The 18,132-nt window shown below is 52.0% G+C and overlaps 9 protein-coding genes across 9 annotated transcripts; 3 read left to right on the top strand and 6 right to left on the bottom strand.

Moving 5' to 3' along the window:
* Nucleotides 1–255: 255 nt before the first annotated feature.
* M436DRAFT_60698 (uncharacterized protein) lies at nt 256–4,353 on the bottom strand (the record flags this gene model as incomplete). Its single annotated transcript, XM_013575600.1, has 3 exons — nt 256–3,769; nt 3,824–3,893; nt 3,963–4,353. The coding sequence occupies 3 exons, from the start codon at nt 4,351–4,353 to the stop codon at nt 256–258; spliced, it is 3,975 nt and encodes a 1,324-aa protein (XP_013431054.1).
* A 954-nt stretch (nt 4,354–5,307) lies between these two features.
* Nucleotides 5,308–6,359, top strand: M436DRAFT_69830 (mitochondrial large ribosomal subunit; the record flags this gene model as incomplete). Its single annotated transcript, XM_013575753.1, has 2 exons — nt 5,308–5,347; nt 5,401–6,359. 2 exons carry the CDS (start codon nt 5,308–5,310, stop codon nt 6,357–6,359), a joined length of 999 nt encoding a protein of 332 aa, XP_013431207.1.
* A 174-nt stretch (nt 6,360–6,533) lies between these two features.
* On the bottom strand, nt 6,534–7,604 carry M436DRAFT_37714 (MOSC-domain-containing protein; the record flags this gene model as incomplete). The annotated part of the gene is made up of 1 exon (XM_013575230.1): nt 6,534–7,604. One exon carries the CDS (start codon nt 7,602–7,604, stop codon nt 6,534–6,536), a length of 1,071 nt encoding a protein of 356 aa, XP_013430684.1.
* A 675-nt stretch (nt 7,605–8,279) lies between these two features.
* Nucleotides 8,280–8,984, top strand: M436DRAFT_78634 (phosphoglycerate mutase-like protein; the record flags this gene model as incomplete). Its single annotated transcript, XM_013575924.1, has 1 exon — nt 8,280–8,984. One exon carries the CDS (start codon nt 8,280–8,282, stop codon nt 8,982–8,984), a length of 705 nt encoding a protein of 234 aa, XP_013431378.1.
* A 677-nt stretch (nt 8,985–9,661) lies between these two features.
* M436DRAFT_38759 (NAD(P)-binding protein) lies at nt 9,662–10,830 on the bottom strand (the record flags this gene model as incomplete). Its single annotated transcript, XM_013575413.1, has 5 exons — nt 9,662–9,760; nt 9,815–9,907; nt 9,961–10,343; nt 10,393–10,494; nt 10,551–10,830. 5 exons carry the CDS (start codon nt 10,828–10,830, stop codon nt 9,662–9,664), a joined length of 957 nt encoding a protein of 318 aa, XP_013430867.1.
* A 1,047-nt stretch (nt 10,831–11,877) lies between these two features.
* Nucleotides 11,878–13,320, bottom strand: M436DRAFT_37723 (DUF1682-domain-containing protein; the record flags this gene model as incomplete). The annotated part of the gene is made up of 3 exons (XM_013575232.1): nt 11,878–12,241; nt 12,294–13,185; nt 13,245–13,320. The coding sequence occupies 3 exons, from the start codon at nt 13,318–13,320 to the stop codon at nt 11,878–11,880; spliced, it is 1,332 nt and encodes a 443-aa protein (XP_013430686.1).
* A 614-nt stretch (nt 13,321–13,934) lies between these two features.
* Nucleotides 13,935–14,468, top strand: M436DRAFT_39190 (uncharacterized protein; the record flags this gene model as incomplete). The annotated part of the gene is made up of 1 exon (XM_013575502.1): nt 13,935–14,468. One exon carries the CDS (start codon nt 13,935–13,937, stop codon nt 14,466–14,468), a length of 534 nt encoding a protein of 177 aa, XP_013430956.1.
* Nucleotides 14,469–14,634: 166 nt separating this feature from the next.
* On the bottom strand, nt 14,635–15,738 carry M436DRAFT_69836 (quinone oxidoreductase; the record flags this gene model as incomplete). The annotated part of the gene is made up of 2 exons (XM_013575754.1): nt 14,635–15,527; nt 15,714–15,738. The coding sequence occupies 2 exons, from the start codon at nt 15,736–15,738 to the stop codon at nt 14,635–14,637; spliced, it is 918 nt and encodes a 305-aa protein (XP_013431208.1).
* A 774-nt stretch (nt 15,739–16,512) lies between these two features.
* On the bottom strand, nt 16,513–18,084 carry M436DRAFT_69837 (putative L-fucose-proton symporter; the record flags this gene model as incomplete). The annotated part of the gene is made up of 3 exons (XM_013575755.1): nt 16,513–17,111; nt 17,167–17,371; nt 17,446–18,084. 3 exons carry the CDS (start codon nt 18,082–18,084, stop codon nt 16,513–16,515), a joined length of 1,443 nt encoding a protein of 480 aa, XP_013431209.1.
* Between the last annotated feature and the right edge of the window lie 48 nt (nt 18,085–18,132).

The following is an 18,132-nucleotide window of genomic DNA, read 5'->3' on the forward strand; positions in this document are numbered from 1 at the left end:
CACCTACGCTCCTTAATACACACACACACTCTCTCTCTTCAGGAATCGGGAGGTCGTTAGTCCGAATCCAACTCACGGTGCTTGTTTAATTCCTTTTTCATTTTGTGGTCTGTTGTCTTTTTGTGAAATGATTAAGATACATATGTCTATGTTTTTGCAACCCCTTGCAGATTATTTTCTTTCGAGACTACAGCAGCTTCTGCCAATATTACTTTTCGCTTCTTTCGTTCCCCACTTTCCCTCTTGTTTTGACCTTTACTCCTTGTCTTCAGCAGCGGTCTCGGCCTCCTTGCCCTTGTTGAACAATGCTCTAAAGTCATTGTTGCTCTTTGCCTTGGTCTCGGTCTCGCCGGTTCCAGTCATGACCTTGTCTTCTCCTTCGGACGACTTTGCAGCCCCAGAGCCAGAGCTGGCGGAGAATCCACCACCTCGCTTGAAGCCGAGTCCTCCACGTCTACCCTGACCGCCTCGTTGAGCAGGCCTCGAAATTCCAGCTTGAGCAGGCTTGAATGAGGTGACAGGCTTAGGAGGTTGCTTAGATGCAGCCTTGGCCTTTGTCTGGTAGAGAAGCTCCTCCACGGTGTCGATGTGCACGTCTGGACCCAATGGACTGCAGTCAACTCCCATGCTGACTTTGGCAGCATCTTGAAGATTGACGAACTCGATCATGGCACCTGCCTTGTCGCGGCGTACAGTGATCTTGCGTAGCGGGCCGAAGGTTTCGAGGAACGCTTGAATGCGAGCGTCGTTGACAGTGTCAGGGAGGCCGAGAAGAGCTATCGTACGCTCACGTACTGTCCTAGCAGTATCCTCACCGAGCTCCTGAGGTGGTGCGGTAGATCCTCTACGACCGTTGGCTGCTGCCGCAGAGCCGTTCTGACTTCCCTCGGCTGCAGGAGATCCACTCGTATTCTGTTGGACGATTGTGGTCGCAATGTCTTTCTTCGCTGAACTCCTGTCTGTCGCAAGAGTGACACGGAGAAGACGATCCTTCAACGGCTTATTGTTGAGCGCGACTGCCGCCTCGGCCTCCTCAGATTTCGAATAAACGATGAATGCTGTGCCGTTGAACCTGCCTTGTAAGTTTTTAATCATGCGAACACTCTCAACAGTGCCGTGTTGCTGGAACAGGTCGCGAATGTCTGATTCAGTAGCGTGGAAGTCAATGTTGCCAACATGCAATTCTCGACCTTCTGTTACAGCACCGGAGCGCCCCTTCTTGGCCTGAGGATCTGAAATCTTAGCAACAAGACGGTGTTGACCGTCCAGAGCTTTGTCGTCTAGAGCTGTGGCAGCACGGGCTTCTTCAGATGTGAGGAACTGCACATAACAGAAGCGGCGTCGCTGATTATACTTGAGGGATGGCAAGCGGACACTGACAATTGTACCGAAACCTTGGAACATCTCACGAATCTTGACCTCGTCCCATTCGGCAGGGTAGTTGGTCACGTAAAGAGTTGAAAGCGTTCCAGACTGTATGCGGATGGTGTTGCCATCGAAGGTCTTTCCGTCCCTGGTCTTGGCGGACAGAGTATCCTCTTCGGTTTCAAACTCGATAACGGCGTGTGCAGTCATGGCATTGTCGTCAGCTACTATACCGACGGAAAGAATGGTTCCACAATCGTCGAAGAACTGTCGTACGCGCTTTTCTGTGACATCGCTCGGCAAATCCTTGACGGTAATTGTGTTGTGCTCTCTATCGCGTTTGATCTGGGCCGAAGCTGAAGCTGAGACTTCGTTGTAGGGCGGCTTTGTAGAGTCTTCTTCAGTCTTGTTCCTCTTAGCGGCATCTTCGGCCTCTTGTTCCAGTTCACTCTCGCGTTTCCTCTTGGACGTGGTGGGCGCTTCTTCGGGAATTGTCTCTAGTTCAGTTGCTTGAGGTTGTGCTTCGGGGGCTGGAGCAGCAGCAGCAGCATCAGCTACCTCTCTTGTCCGCCTTTGGGTAAGAAAGAATTGTGCAGTCCGGCCATCTGCCAGAGCCTCTTGCAATGCTTCAGGTGTCTCATTTTGGGAAAAGTGGAGTGGCCAGATCTCAAGAATCTTTTCTGGCCAATCAAGATTTCTTTGGTTCAAAGCCTCGCGCAGCACCGAGGTCGCTCTGTGTGGTGCAGTTTCAGGCGTCTCGATGCGGACTGTCTCGGTCATGCGTTCGTGGGCCCAAACCATAAGTTCGAACCGATACCAGCTAAGCCAGAAATCGGCGCTCGCAGCATGAGTGGCTCTCGACTTTTCAAAAACCAATCTCGCATCCTGGTAGCGTCGAGCCTCGGCGAGGAACTTGACGCGGATTTTCTCCAGACGGAAAAGAGGATCTCCTTTGTAATCACCGCCATAGATCTTCTTACCAGCTACAGCGGCATCTTCAAGAGTGCCTGTGATACCCATATCGGCCATGTCAATCTCGTCGTCGGTATTGTCTGGCGCGAAAGCTCTGCGACGAAGGTAGCCACACCACGAAGAATACACTTTCAGGACTTCCTCCATGCCGCCAATGTCGAGAAGACCACTGTTGGTAGCCTTGTGCTTGACTTGTTCAACTTCGTCATAGGGGAGCTTGTCAACCTCGGCGCGCAGAACACGCCTTGACCATAAATCCCCAGACCATGGACAATGTCTAGTAGCCCTTTCCAAGATGGTCAAGATGACGGGACTGTGTGAGTTGGTCTTCAAAACGAAGTCAGCAAGATCGAGCCACCACTCGATAACGGTAGGAAAGCGCAACAGAGCTCTTTCGTACAAGGAACATCGCAGCTCAAAATCGAATGGCGAGCGACGTTTGTTTTTTCGGTCCCAGATGAGGTATTCGGAGAAGGCGTTGTAGAGAGCAACACTATCGCCAGATTCAGCTGCTCGTTGCAAGTTCAGCTCGTGTGACTCTCGGAGAGCGAATTGCTGTTTAGCAGGGGCGGCCATCTCGTTGGTGGCAGCCATAATCTCTTCCCAGTTGTGCGCATTGAACTTTGAGACAATGGGCCAAAACTTTGAGGAAGTCTCGGACCAGTTGGCGTGTGGAGTGCGAAGGCGGCGCATGAAGATGTTGTTGATGTGTTCAACTGCTTGGGAAGATGGATTCTCTGGGAACTCCTGTAGCATGAGGTCGACGTAACGATCCCATACGCGGTGGCTCTCATCTATGCGCCATGCTGTGGCCTCGACGGCTTTCTCCCATACATTCAAGCAAATGTCGCGACTGAAGACCTCCTTGCAGATTTCCTTGTCGATGTCGGTCCAGACGTTGGGGTCTCCCTCGATAAAACCATTGGCGATTGAGTAGGTCTGCATGACCCATTCGCCATAGATGGACCAAAGAGTGACACTGGTAGGTTCATCCTGAACGGCTTTCTGGCACAGATCCATAACGGCAACACGCTCCTCACTCTGACGAGCCAAAATGGCCTCATCGTTGATCCAATCTTTCCAGATGTCTTCTCCAACAGCGAAGCGAGAGTCCATGGCCTCACGCGCTTGTCGCATATCAGGTAGAAGGTTATAGTCTCTCGGATCGTTGATGACCACATCCGAGGTACCGTAGACATGGGCGACGAACCCTTTGTGGAGTAGGTTGATTAGTTGCACGTGGGAGTCGTAAGCGTAGGAATTCTCGGCCAGGTACTTGACCAGTTCGGTGATGGTCTGGATCTCCTGTTCGGTTAGTGAAGCAGCCGTAAAAGCACGCGGCTCGGGCGTTTGAGCCGGAGCTTCGGCCATGGCGACCTGCGAGGAGGAAAGTGCAGAGCGTGCGAGCTGAGGAGCAAAGGCGCGGCGATTGCTGTCATGTGTTAGTACCAAAGTCAAGATTCAGTTGATGCGCAGAGGGACTTACAAAGATGGCAATTGTGCGTCAACCAGGGAGTGCTGTCTTTGTAATTGATGATGCTGCATCGAAGCAAGATCTGGGACTGATGTTAGAGATTTGTTCTGTTTGTAGGCAGCTACGTCATGTGACCGGGATATAATCGCACCTGCCAAAGTCTCCATCTGCGGCGTTGACGAGTGCCTGCGGTCGATGTACTGAAGTTGTGGTCGGAAAGCCTGTTGCGTTGCATGGGAACTCCTTCTTTCAGGAGCGTCGTGGTCGCCTCTGAGAATCCTCATGTCCTGCGCGTCATTGCACGCGGAAGCATATGCGTTCCTCTGTTGTTGATTGATCTGCCCTGGTGCAGGCGCTGAACGCGGCGGCTCGGGCGGCGGCGAGGTCATTGAGATTTCATTGCTGAGGCCTGATGCAGTACGTCTGCCACCAGCAGGACGTGGTTGGGCCCTTGGCCTGATGGGCGCTGCGGTATTCGACTGTGGTGCAGCCTGTTGTTGGACCGGTGATTCTGATGGCGACAGCAAAGCATTGATATCCATGGCGGACAGTGACCCGAATCCGACAATACGGATCAAATTATTAAAATTCCCAAAGGACGATGGCCCGTACTAGCTAAAAGAGGGCGAACACCACTTAAAATGGGACAAGAGGGATGGCAACACTAAGGCAGCGATCCTTTGGAAGGAAGAGGCTCCGCCGACGGCACCTGTCAGGGAAACAAGGGATCACTCTCGAACGCAAAAAAACAAGTTTGCGGACAGCGGATTCAGGTTCCGGTGGGAAGGATCAGAGCGGGGAGGGTTGCAGACTCTTCAGCTTCCAGCGAGGCGATGGGGAAGCGTGGAGGAGCGATGTGAGAGAGCGAGGCGCAAGTGGGAGGTTTGCTCTAGGAGTTTGCGATCCTCGAATATGTAACGGTGTTGTAATAGCGCTGTCCAATCAGAACGAGAGTCAAGCGTGGAGTGTGGAGTTGGTTGAAGAATTTGGACATGCAAGAGCATACAGATCGACAAAGGGGCAAGACGCCGAGTCACTCTGCTGGGTCGGACAAGACGAAAAGACAGCTTCGTAGACACAAAAGAGCAGGATCAGAAGAGTCAAAGTATAATCAGGGAGAGACAGTCAGCGGGCGTGCCTTGATTATCAAAGCGAAAATGCTCAGAGCATGACTCGTCTAAAGATAGACCAGAGTATCGGCTATTGCGCTGAAGCAATCGTGTACCTATGTGGCTACAGAGTCTTGAAAGCAAATGTTGCAAAGCACATATCTGATCGAGCAATGTATCCTGCTTAGACATGGAGTTCCCTTGGTCGAAGACAAAACCTATCAGATGCAGGTGTGCAGATGCAGGAGCACAAGCAGAATCAAGACCGACGAGTCAGAGTCGTGATGAGAGCAGGGTCGCCTCGTAAATGCTTGGCGCGGGCAAGGAAGTTCTAGAGAATCATCAAAGCCCCAGCGCCGACGAGGTCAGACGCACAAATCACACACAATGAGCGCCCGTACGCCTTCGCGGCGACTGCTGCAGAATGGTCAGATATCGTCCGACCATCTCGAACAACCTCAGTACTAACGCGCGCAACAGGCGGCCTACAATGTCTTCACGCGCCCTCTTCGACAACACCATCAACCCTCGGACGCCGTTCAATCTGGGGCTTCTTTGGCAAGAGAAAGGATGACAGCAGCCCGAGTTCCAGACCTGGCTCAGCGACCAACCCCGTACTGGACCAGTACCTCCAGAAGAAGCCGAAGAAGCAAGGCGCCGAAAGCTTGCAGCGCGGTGACCTCGCCGAAACTTCCATTTTCGAAGGCGAACGCCAGGTACAAGAGCGCGACGACGAGCAACAGAAGGTGTCAGGAGCCGAAGCCAGCGGTCGCAACCTTGGTGCCATGGCCACCGTCCTCGACCCCCACCCGGTTGCACGCGAGCGATGGCAGCGCAAGATGGCCATCCGCGACATTCGTAAGGGCGGTCGCCTGAACAAGGAAATGTTCATCAAGCGCACTGAGAGAGAAAGTGTCGGCAAGAGCGAGAATATCAAGACGAGTATCAAGAAGCTGGGCCCCATTGCCCGCCAGATTGCCGGAAAGACCGTCGACGACGCCATTGTCCAACTGCGTTTCAGCAAGAAGAAGGCCGCCATCCCCGTTCTCGAATATCTCGAGTACGCTCGCGATGAGGCTGTTGTCGCCCGTGGTATGGGTATTGGCCAGCCTACCGTTGCCGACTCCGCCAAGCCTGTCGACATTCGCCTCAAGGACGGCAAAAGACACACTGTGCAAGATCCTACAACCATGTACATTGACCAAGCATGGGTCGGTAGAGGCCCTTACGGAAGGCTGCCCGAGTACCGCGCAAAGGGCAAGGTTAACATTCTGCGCACTCCTTGGACTCACCTGGGTATGGTCTTGAAGGAGGAGGCTACCAGAGTCAGACAATACAACGAGCGCGAGGACAAGAGAAAGAGGCAGCGTGAGGCTAAGGTCTGGACTCCTCTGCCTGACCGTCCTATTCAGGGACAGAGGCAGTGGTACTCCTGGTAAAGTTGCCAATCACGCCGTATATACCCTTGTACAACATGTTTTCTTCTTGTACTGTACTTGCATGCTGGGCTTCTCAGGTTTGGAGTCGGGCTGGCAAGAAAAATCATGACATCGTTCCAAACTTTTTTATATTCTTATAACAACATTACTACTTGGATCTCGAAACTGCCCATACTACAGATCCTCAAATCTGGATGTGTTGTACAAGTGCTTCTCTGTGCGCTCTACGACTTCGAGAGCAGCACCTACAGCGATGGGATTCTCGCTCGTAGGGACGCACAGCATACCAAAGCAAGGCTTGTACTTTGCCACTCCACCCTGATCGATACGTCTGAACTTCATGAGTGTGTCCCAAGGCTCGTGTGCATGCTTCTCAGCAGTGTCCGGGTTGACGTTGGGTACCTGGCAGCGAGCACAGTGGCACAGGACGTCGAGGTTGGTTCTCCAGATTGCTTCGCGTGCGTGATCAGTGGTACGAATCGACACTTTCTTCCAGCTGTCCTCGTCCCAAGCTGAGGTTCCCTTGACGATGATGTTTGGTCTGAAGCGCTCGATGGTGAGTTGATCGTGGCCAGCGGCCTCGAGTCTTGAGTTGAGATCGGCGAGAGAAGCCTCCGAAGCAATTTGAATGCTCATGAGATCGGCAAAGTGATGCTGTTGCTCCTTGCCATAGAGATCAGGAGTGGCGTTTCCGCCAGCAATTCTGGGAGTGGGACCCTTGTAGATCAATGCAACAGGCTTCTTGAAGTACTCGCTGAAGATAGCGTTGATCTCGGCGCTGTACTCCCAGCCATCTGTCTCCTGGCCCCAGATCTCAACCTTGGTGAGCTTGGTGTTCTGCTCCAGCCATTCGGAGGTAGGATAGCAAGGTATCTTGACGTGCTTGTCGGTATTGTGAATGCTGACATGCAGTTCGGTCCACTTGCCCTTGCCGTCTCCACTGAGTCCAGTATCAATAAGAGTCATGGTAGGGTCGGAGCGAATAGTCAAGAATTGGCGGGTCTTTGCGTCAACGAACATCCACTGGCGATCCAGATCCAATCCAGTCCTGTGAAGCTTAGTGTCCTGAACCTCGATGCCACGGCATGACTTGATGGGGTAGATGCGCAAAGAAATAATCTCAGTCGAGACAGGCTTCTTCCTGGCTGTCAAGGCGCGGGCGGCATCCTCATCGAAAATGTAGTTGGCGTAGAACCAGAGCGATACCACAGTCACAACCACCAAAGTGACCAACCCAATAGCCATGGTGTGGATATCGATACCGGGGATGAGCTCGATGCTACCCGTACCCTTGTTCTTGAATTGACTCATGTTGGCGCGCGATAAAAGCAAACTTCTCAAGACAAAGTGTTTCTTTGAGTCTAACACTCGGCTATCGTCCGGCAGTCGAGTCCAAAGTGTTTCGGGCGACGACTATATTAGGTATGGACAATGGTCGAGCATGTCAGGCTCCGGAGAGGTTTCGAAGAATCATGGAGGTGCCACTAGCTTCAAACTCTAAATCGGTGCTCGGCGTCATACAGAATGGTCTGTGCATGTATCATTTTGTTGACCTTGCAGCAACCTCGAGGTCTCTTTCTTTCTGCAGACCAATCCATATCTGAATAATCAGTGAGTACTCATTCTTTTTCAATTCTTCCTGCAACCCTTCCGTATCCTGTCTTCTCATATCAAGAGGTGGAATGTCTTCTCGTGCTTCAGCTCAGATGTCAGGAACGGTTATATGAATTCTATATCTTCAGCTTTCTAGAGCAATATGCTTCTTCTCAAACTTGTTTGCCTGGGACGAAGAGCAGTCGCATGTGCTAGTATTACACAAGATCGATGACTTCCCCCTTCGACGGTCATTAGACAAGTGATTGATTCACAATACATAACAAAGACTATACCGAATATTCGACTGATTATTGTCAGTACACCATGCCCGACAAAGACGCCGGCACCCCTCGTGTCTTCCTCATCCGCCACGGCGAGACCGAATGGTCCATGTCCGGCAAACACACAGGCAAAACCGACATCCCCCTAACCGCCCACGGCGAGTCCCAAGTCCGCAGCACCGGCGCCATCGCCGTCGGCGACAACAAACTCATCGATCCCTCCAAGATTGGTATGTGCTGGGTGTCTCCCCGCACGCGTGCTCAGCACACTTTTTCCCTTCTCTTCGGTGACAAGCAAGAGACTGCCCTCAGAGACCAGGGTAAAGTGCAGACTACCGAGCAACTCGGCGAATGGGATTACGGCGCCTATGAAGGTCTGAAGCCTGCTGAGATCCGCGATTTGCGCAAGTCCAAGGGCTTGGATACTGAGCGCAAGTGGGATATCTGGCGTGATGGATGTGAGGATGGCGAGTCGCCTGACCAGGTGGCTGCCCGGATCGACGAGTTGATTGTCAAGATCAGAGAATTGCAGGGTCCCAATATGAACGGCGAGCAGCCCTGTGATGTCGTTCTGGTCGCCCACGGTCACCTTACAAGATGTTTTGCCAAGAGGTGGTTGGGCTACCCTCTGGACATGAACCTCAACTTGATGATGGAGCCTGGTGGTGTTGGTGTGTTGAGTTACTCTCACCACAAGGTTGATGAGCCGGCTCTCCTGCTTGGCATTGGCTTCCCTGCCCAGTCGTAATACTTTGGCACATATAGAATAGAGCACTAGGGTTTTCACCTCATCAAGGCTGGATAGCTCAATCCTTAATCTCACTAGAAGAAGATGTCGAGGAAGGGCGCTATAAACTTGCACGATGTGGATGCGACGCTCGGAGTATCCAGCGAGGTCCTTGCTCGCTGATAACTCTCTTTTGACACCACTCGAATCCTGACTTCTTCATGCCTTTCTATGACTTATATCCACCTCGAATCTGTCCAAGAAAATCTATCCGTTAGCGATGGGAGAAACTTGTCGTAGTGAGTAGTCTTGATCTTGATTCAGGCACAAATAGCTGTGCTATAGATTAGTAGACACCACGGATGCCAGAGCTAGGCAGTAGAAGGAGGCGGAGGACAACAAGTGATACTACACCTCCACTCCACATACTCAGGCACCCAAGCGCAGACTGGTCCCCCTTGGATTTTTTTCACGGATCGGTAGACATCACAGGATTCCCACGAGCACGCGTAGTATGATTGGTCGAGTGAGCACAGTCGTAACGTAAGTTTTCATTTTTCATCAATTACGAAGCGCTCCGTGGCATGCATAGTCTGTCATTAGTTGTTGGTACAATGAGAAGCCCTTCTAAGAGAAAGGCGAGATATCTGGGGGTTTCGTGCGGTGGGACCGGGCTCTTTGAAGAAGCGGTAACAAGCTTAAGTGCAGGTGTAACCACCATCTACACGCAGGTCGGCTCCGGTGACATAGTTGGAGGCGTCGCTGCAGAGGAATACGACGGGGCCCATGAGATCGACCTGTTAGGCGAGGGTTAACTTTCTGTCATATTGTGCAGTGCATGGCAGACATACCGGGCGGCCCATCTTGCCCTGGGGAATCAAGCTGGTCCACTTGTTACCGAGTTCGGGGTTTTCGTTCAAGATCTTCTCGGTCAAAGCAGTGAGCTATGTCTTAGGTCAGTATTGTGTCCGTTTCTTTGTTTTGTCGTGAAGCTCACCATGTAACCGGGCTCGATAACGTTGACTCTGATGTTGGCGTGAGCCCACTCGACGGCCAGCGAGCGGCCGAGATGACGCACAGCGGCCTTGGAAGCGTTGTAGGGAGCCTGAGGCTGAGGAACGTTGACAATGGCACCACTCATACTGCCGATGAAGACGATACTACCGGGAGCCTTGCGCTCCATGAGGTGACGAGCGACTCCGGTAGCGAACAGGTAGGTGCCGTCGACGTTGACACCCCAGAGCTTTCTTACACGGTCAATGGGGTACTTGATGGCGTCGAAGTTCTCTGTGAAGCCTGCTGATGTGACAAGGTTGTCGATCTTGCCGTGCTGACTGATGACATCCGAGAGGACGCTCTCGACAGAGTGCTCGTCGCTCACTGCAGGAAATCAGTTGTCGTCCGTTGACTCTTAATTGGCGCAGCTTACCATCGCAGAAGTGACCGGTGACCTTGGGTACTCTGTCGGCGCCGGGGTTCTCATCCTTGAAGACCTTGACCAACTCCTTGGCCTGCTTCTCTGCTTCCTCCTCTATAACAATGTTGTCAGTCTTGAGCAAGTGCAGACATGATCTTGTTGAGACGCACTATTGAGATCGACAAGGGCGACATCTGCTCCGGAGACGACCAATGCTTGTGCCATGACCAGACCAAGACCCCTGGCACCACCAGTAACGACGGCGGTCTTGCCTTCGAGGGAGAAGGAAGCGAGAGTTCTTTGGAAATGGAAGCCTCCACGGCCTTGGACGGGCTCTTGTTTGGGCACAGTCTTCTCATCGAAGGGGATCTCGATCGAGTCGTCTGTTCTGGAGAAGGAGCCAACGTGCTCTCCCTTCTCCTCGGGGATAGGCTTGTCCTGCTCGCGCATGAATGGTGTGACGGAGAGGTTTCTGGCCGACATGGCAAGAGGGCGGGTGGGAGCCACCACACGGGTGGCTTGACGAAGAATGCTTCTGCTGAACATGGTGATGGGAACTGCAGACTGCTATTGTTGTCAGCTGGACTGTAAGATTCGTCTCGCAATTCCAATGATGGTGGACAAAAAGAAGAGTGCTAAGAAGACGGCGTCTGACAGGCTCAGTGACGGCAATGGAGCGAAGAGAAAAGTGAAGCAAGTCTGGTCAGGCTGGATTGCAAGCAACAGCATCATAGCTCGCTCACTGCTCACACTCAACAAGACAGACTCAACGTGTCCATGTCAAGCCGTTGAACATGCTAGATGACAACAAAGGGGGACGAACGACGAAGCGAGCACTCACCAAGCGGAAAAAAGTCAGAGGTGATTATAAAGACGTATTAGAGTCGAGATTATCGAGATTGAAAGCTGGATGAGCATGGAAGGTTTGAGTCCCAAGGGGAAATGTTTTGGGACTCGACAGCTCAAGCTCGATAAACTATGACGTGTACCAGGGTCCCTTGATGTCGATCTGCCCGCCGCCCACGGGGGGCTTGCCGGGGATCTCCACATCGCGCTTCTGCTTGTGAGTCGTGACTCGTCCATGGCTCATCTGTTATGGGTCACCCTTGAAGTCGCTTTCCATGGTCAAGGTCCTGCTTGCAGTCTTCCTGCCTTGGTCGCCGCTATCACATTTGGCGAGTCGATACGAGCATCGCCCTGTCGACCATCAATTCCTGTGCTGAAGCCTGTTTCGCTTTACTTTTTTTTTCGTGATAGATCAGAAATCCCTTATGCATGGCGTTCTCAAGCTGCATCGTGCCTGCAGCTAATCATGCATGTGTGATGTATCGTCAATCTGCTACGATACCCGACAATTGTAGCACTCGGTATTCTTCTGGTTTCTATACTGCGCTTTTGCGATCCAATAATATACAAGAACAACAGTCCTTTGCTTCTTGAGAGCTTAAACAATTCGAGGCAGTCAGTCCGTAGACATGGTCAACAATAGGCAGTCTTCTAAGCGCGCATCGTCTGCTTGCCGCTTCTCTTTCTCTGCTCCTTTTCTCTTTCTCTCTCGAGGAAGCGCTTCTGCTCATCGGCGCTCATGCCCTTGAGCTTGCGGTCGCGCTGCTCCTTCTTGGCCTTGTCGCTGAGCAACTTTCTGTCCTCGGCGCCTTCTGCCTCGACAATCTTGCGCACCTTCTTGGCCTCATCCTCACGAGTTTGGCGAATGCGGCGCATGACTTCGGGACGGAAGTGGGCGCTGGAAACAAGCTGATCGGGCATGCGAAGGAAGTAGGAGAAGAGAGGCACCGTGTTGGCGTTGGAGTTGAGCTTCAGGGTAAGTGTGAGGCGCTTCTTGGGAACCAGATCGTCGAGCCTAAAGATGAAATAAGCCTTGGTCAACATATGACAGATCTGAGGGTACTCACGTCTTGGGGGCATCTACAGGCATGTCGGTGACTATGAGAGACTCGAGGTCGTCACCACACTCCTTGATGGCGTTTGCAAGCTCCTGAGTGATGAGCGACTCGGTGACCTCGGCGCTCTCGCTCATGACACTGACCCATGGAGGCAGCTTGGTGTGGTCCTTGGTGGTGGTCAAGGAGACGTCGTAACGCTCATCGCGCACCTTTCTCATGGCGTCCTTGTTGACAATGGCGAAGATGAAACCGTCGTAGCTGGTGTCCTTGAAACGCTTCTCTTCCTCGCCGCGAGCGCGGGGGATGCATTGGGACTCCTTGCCGTCAAAAGTGTAGGCAGTGATCTCGGCCTTCTCGCCGTTGCCAGCCATGCTCTCGAAGAAGAAACCGAGGCCGAGCTCGCTGATCAGGGACAGGGGGTTGTAGCGCTTCAGCAGGCTGAGCTTGACGTCGACACAGACAACGTTCTGGCGACCAGTAGCGTAACTGAGGAAAACATCCTTTGACTTTTCGCGCAGGATTTCGGGATTAATCTTGTCACCGGCAGACATGGCGACGTCGGGAGAAGTGTTTTCGAGATCGAGCTTCTTGCCAAAGCCGACCTGGGCGAACTCGTTCTCGAGAACGTTGACGTGACTGCGGATCCAGGCATTGGCGCGACGACGGTTGGCGCGGACACCCCAGAAGTGGATGAATATGGTGAGCAAGAGGAAGGGGATAACAAAGCCTTCGGTCTTGAAGTCGCTCCAGGTCACGCGCTCATGGACATTGTACCACTTGGTAAAGGGACGGTCCGAGATGTCAATCTTTGCGCCAAAGGTCTGGTATGCACGAGGGGTAGCGATGGTGCTCGACAGAGATGCCGGCGTAGGAGAGGGTGCGTCTGCGAAGTCGGCAAAGTCTAGCAATGTCCATGTCAGTACTCGAGTAGGAGTGACATTGAGGCCAGACAAGACACACCAGAGTCGGCCGATGGTACGGCGTTGACCGGCGAAGGGTTTGCGCCTCCAAAAAGGCCCTTAACAAAGTCGGCCATCCTGTCAATTGTCTGGCGGTATTAACAAGACAGTCAGATGCTTCAGGAGCTTGAGCTGATCGACAGACGCAGCTTGATTGAGGACACAGCGTATCATCAATTCTAGCCGAAGTGCCCCCGAGACACCCCGCTTGTCGAGACTCTCGAGCTCATGGTCAACCTGAAATGTAGGTATCTCGTGCTTCTAGCCGCTCAGTGAGCAACGAAAGCTTACCAAGCAGTTGAAACGTGTTGACTTCGACGATTCTCCTCAGTTGTAGTTGAACAACAAGGTTCGTTCTCCGCTATATGACTGCACCAGGCATTGTGTGTGGCATCACTGGTATGCATCGAATTGTAGAACAGGGTGTTCCCCGTCACCAGACAAACACCTCATGACATCACCACAACCCTGATAATGAACTGCCCTTGACCTTCCACCCTGCATCTGTTTCTCGATCACCAACCCAATTGCGTTTCAACTTCTGGTGAGTATGTCTGACAGGTGCTGCAGCTTTGGGCCTACGTTGCTGACAATGAGCAAGATCTTGGTCAGCACATATTCTAGCTCTCAAAAAGCTACAGTCTACTCAATCACATCGTCATCAAGGCAGCTCAAAAACTCCCACTAAATCATGCCATACACACTCCAACCAGGCGGTTACATCGACCCAACCTCCAATTTCAGCGCCGGAGCCGTCGAAGTCGACCCAAGCGCCCCCGGAAATGTCATGCGCTATGCTCTAGGTTTCGAAACCATGGCCAATGCCGTCGGCGGAACATGGATGGTCTTTTTCCCCAAACACTTTCTAAGCATGCTCGTAAACTCATCTGCCGACATCACGCCTGCAGCAGTGACCTGGACCCAAGTCACCGGTGCTCTGGTCTATGCTCTTGCTACGCCTCTGGTTCTGTCTATTCCAAACACTAGACGGGGCATCGAGAGTAGAGCGCCCACTTACTACACTCTTGCTGCTGGTGAAGTTGGTGTTGTGGCTGTGGCTTTGTACAAGGCTTTTGTGTTTGGAGATGACAGTGGATGGAGCAGAAATGCTTTGCTGGCTGCTAGTGCTGTGCTGGCCCCCACCCTGGCTTGGAGACTATACGTGCTGTTTGGCAAGCCAGAGTGGGTCGGGAGATATCGCGAACTCTCACGCAAGAGCAAGTAGAGGTTCCATTTTGAGTGATCAGAAAGATTTGATATCTGAAGATTCAGTCAAGTATGATGTTATGTATTAATGCTAAAGAAATAAAGAAACTCATCCTTCCATACGCGACAGATCAAGGAGACGAAATTCAGTCTCTGAGTAGCACGTCGCTCCAATACCAATCACCTCAGGGCGTGAAAACAACACGATCCTTCTCGTTATGCCAGTGCTCTTCAATCTCACTCAAAGGCACAACCTTGATCTCGTGTGTCTTGAATTGTTTGAAAGCGTGCAGAATCCTGGGTATCTCAGGTCTCATGGCTTCGCGAGACCAACTGCCAGGTCCAGCTCCACGAATGGTGATGTCCTTGGATCTGATAACATGGCCTGGTAGCATCATCTCTGTGCCTGCAAGACCACCAATGTGCACATACTGTACTGGACGTGTGAAGTTGACGGTAGAAAGCACATGCTGTGCCACGGGTCCGTAGAGGTAGTCGAGAACGACATCCACCTCAGCTGCAGCACTGCAATCGGTTTCTGAAATATCATTGTCGAGAATGATCATCTCATCCACACCAACTTTCTCCAGCGTCTCCTTGCTTCGCGACATGCCGATGACCTTTCCAGCTCCCAGAATGCGGGCAACTTCGACAGCAATCTTGCCACTGGCACTAGTGGCACCCATGACCAGAACCGTAAACTTCTCAGGTAGATCCTTGGTTCTTGCTGTCAATGCCATCCAACTCGACAAAGCAGGATTTGCATAGCCAGCAACTTGATACGGGTCAACACCTTCAGGCAGCTCGACCATTTTCCTGCGTTCGACATTGAGGATTTCTTGGTAGCCACCTCCGGGGAAACTGATGAAGTAGACTAGTTTGTTGTCGGACAGACGCTGACCGACACCATCCACGCCGGGAGTGTAGGGTACGGTTCCAGAGGCGTAGTGTTTGCCGCTGGCGATGGAGCGGACTACCACGTGTAGGCCCGAGGCGAGGACTTTGACGGGAGTTTCATCTGACTCTGGCGATGGCATAGGGACTTCGGTGTACCTTGGCGGTTCACCCCATGCAGTGACTACTGCAGAGTGCGTAGTCTTTCCAGCCATGTGAGATGTTCGCGAGATTTTGCGCATGGTTGCTGTGGACAGCTGATCGGAAGACTTGGGAGGTGGTAGCAAACATAGAAATCTCGATGAGAAGATGCCATTATGACTGAGCTTCCAGAGCTCAGTTTTATACTTTACTCTGCGCGACTGTTTACATTGAAGGCTGACAGGGAGTTCCATTGTTGCCTGAACAATCCTTTCGGAGAGTCCGCGGAGCTCTCGGTCGTATCGGCGACCGAGCTCGGAGAAGCCCTCGTCCGTAGGCAATGTACCCTCCCCGTGTGCAAAGGTTTGTAACGCGTCTACCTATCGAGATGCACAACGGTTTCGAGAGCTGAATCGTACCCATCGGAATGCGGTGCTCTCTGGCCTCTCTTTGGATCCAGCTTTGATCTAGAGATCACTGTGCCTTTTATAGCGAGCATTGTGGTCTACACCTTGATAGGAGAGATGAGCGCAGGGTACTGGAGTTTCAAAGTTTAGCACACGAGGAGGACAGTACGATTGCTTGCCTGGACTAGAGCGGAAATCAACGTTCAACGACTAGTGAAGATTCATCTCATTGTTGTGTCCCAAGTCGTGGTGGAGTGACGGGTGCAGTGATCAATTAAATGGGATATGTTTGTCTGCTAGCCGAACGACCAGTCAGCCTCTCTCCAAGCGCTATACCTGTCTTTCGTAGTGCCGCTAGAAAGTTTTTCTACATTGCGTCGCAGTATGCGTAGATCGGTATAGTGCCTATGTTTGCCAAATTTGAGAAGGCCGAGTGAAACAGGAAGTCAAGCGGAGAAAACTCCGAGGTGAGATGCGTAATGCTAATGAGACTTGTGCCAGCACGATATAGAATCAATATTGTTAGATTGCAAATTCATGTACTTGGAAATAATATCTGGAACGCGTCGTATATACATATATCCATCGGTCGGCAAACCACCTGACGCTACTGCGTACAATCTAAGCTCTAATCTCTTGGTGCTCGATGGCAGCACCCTTCTTCTCGTCCTCATCATCGTGCATACTCTCGACGTCCTTCTCGGTGACAGTAGGAGCCTTCTCCTCGGTCCAGCCATCCAAGCTCTTAGCCTTGAACAAGTTGAGGTAAAGGGGGAACATCCAAGCGATGACGAAGCCAATCAGAGGAACGAAGAATGCCTTCTGAGTTCCAATGTGATCTGCAACCGTGCCGAGGACAGGAGGGAACAGAGCACCACCAGATACTGCAGCGACGATGAAACTGGCACCGCGCTTGGAGTGGCGACCAAGACCTCTGATGGACAGAGCGAAGATTAGAGGGAAGACACACGACTCAAAGAAGAGGACGAGAGAGATTGCAGCGATACCGGCGTTGCCCTTGAGGCCCATGGTCAAGCATGCGAAGAGAACCACACCGGAGAGGAAACCCATGAGGACGAGACGAGGTTTGGTGACCTTGAGCAGACCACTAGCAACGAAACGACCGATGGCAAAACAACCTTGAGCTACAGCAAGAAGGTTTGCACCGGTAGCGTGGGTAGTGCCAGGGCGGACTGCAGAAACGTAGTTGATGAAGTAGCCTTTTAGTACAATTAATGACAACCTTCTTGAATTTGCATATTATAGGATACATACCAGCATAAGCACATTGCGCACCTACATACGCAAATTGAGCAGCGACACCGAAGAAGAGGGTGTACTGCTTGGAAAGGGGCTTGTCCTCGAAGGCAGTCTGGGAACCACTTGAGGCGGCCTGAGCGGCCATATCGGCGTCGGTAACCTCAGGAATGGGAGCGAAGAAGAAGACGACAGCGAGGATGAAGACGAAGATGGCAATGCCCTAATACGAATGTATGATTAGCATGGTGTCATGAGGTGGCAAGAATATTCAAAAAAAAAAAAAAAAAAACTCACCAAGTAAACCCATTGAACCGATTGAAGCGAGGTGTCATCAACATTCTTGAAGATGACTTGACTAGCCAGAATAGGTGCAACAACAGTTCCTACGGCCTGGAAGGCCTGTGCCAGAGTCAAACGCAGCTCAGAGTACTTTGCAGGACCGCAGGTAGCGATGAAGGGGTTGGCGGCAGTTTCGAGAGTCGACAGACCAGATCCAACGATGAACATACTTCCACAGAAGCCAGGGAAAGAGCGCTTGAGGCCTGATGGCCAGAACATAAGAGCACCAACACCATAGATACAGAGACCGGTGATGAAAGCCCATCTGTAACCGAACCTTCTGACAATCCAACCAGAGTAAGTAAGAGGTCCAATTGCATAAGCACCGAAGTAGGCAGCTTGGAGGCCACCACTTTGACCCTTGGTGATGCTGAGAGCGACCTGGAAGTGAGCGTTGAGGACATCCAGAAGTCCATAGGCGAAGCCCCACAGGAAGAAAAGGATGGTAACCAAGCACACAGGCAAGATCGACTGCTTCAGGGTGAGGTTCTGAGCACCGGTGACTGCATTGTTGCTTTCAATAGTCTTTACACCATGCTTCTTGACCACAGTGTCAGGCAGTGGTGCGACGATTGAGTTGTTGCGGCTCGCCATTGTGATACGAGATCCTGAACTTGTCTTGAATGAGAGATAGAGCAAGAG

The sequence above is a fragment of the Aureobasidium namibiae genome (assembly GCF_000721765.1).
Source record: "Aureobasidium namibiae CBS 147.97 unplaced genomic scaffold scaffold_2, whole genome shotgun sequence".
In the NCBI taxonomy this organism is placed as follows: domain Eukaryota; kingdom Fungi; phylum Ascomycota; class Dothideomycetes; order Dothideales; family Saccotheciaceae; genus Aureobasidium; species Aureobasidium namibiae.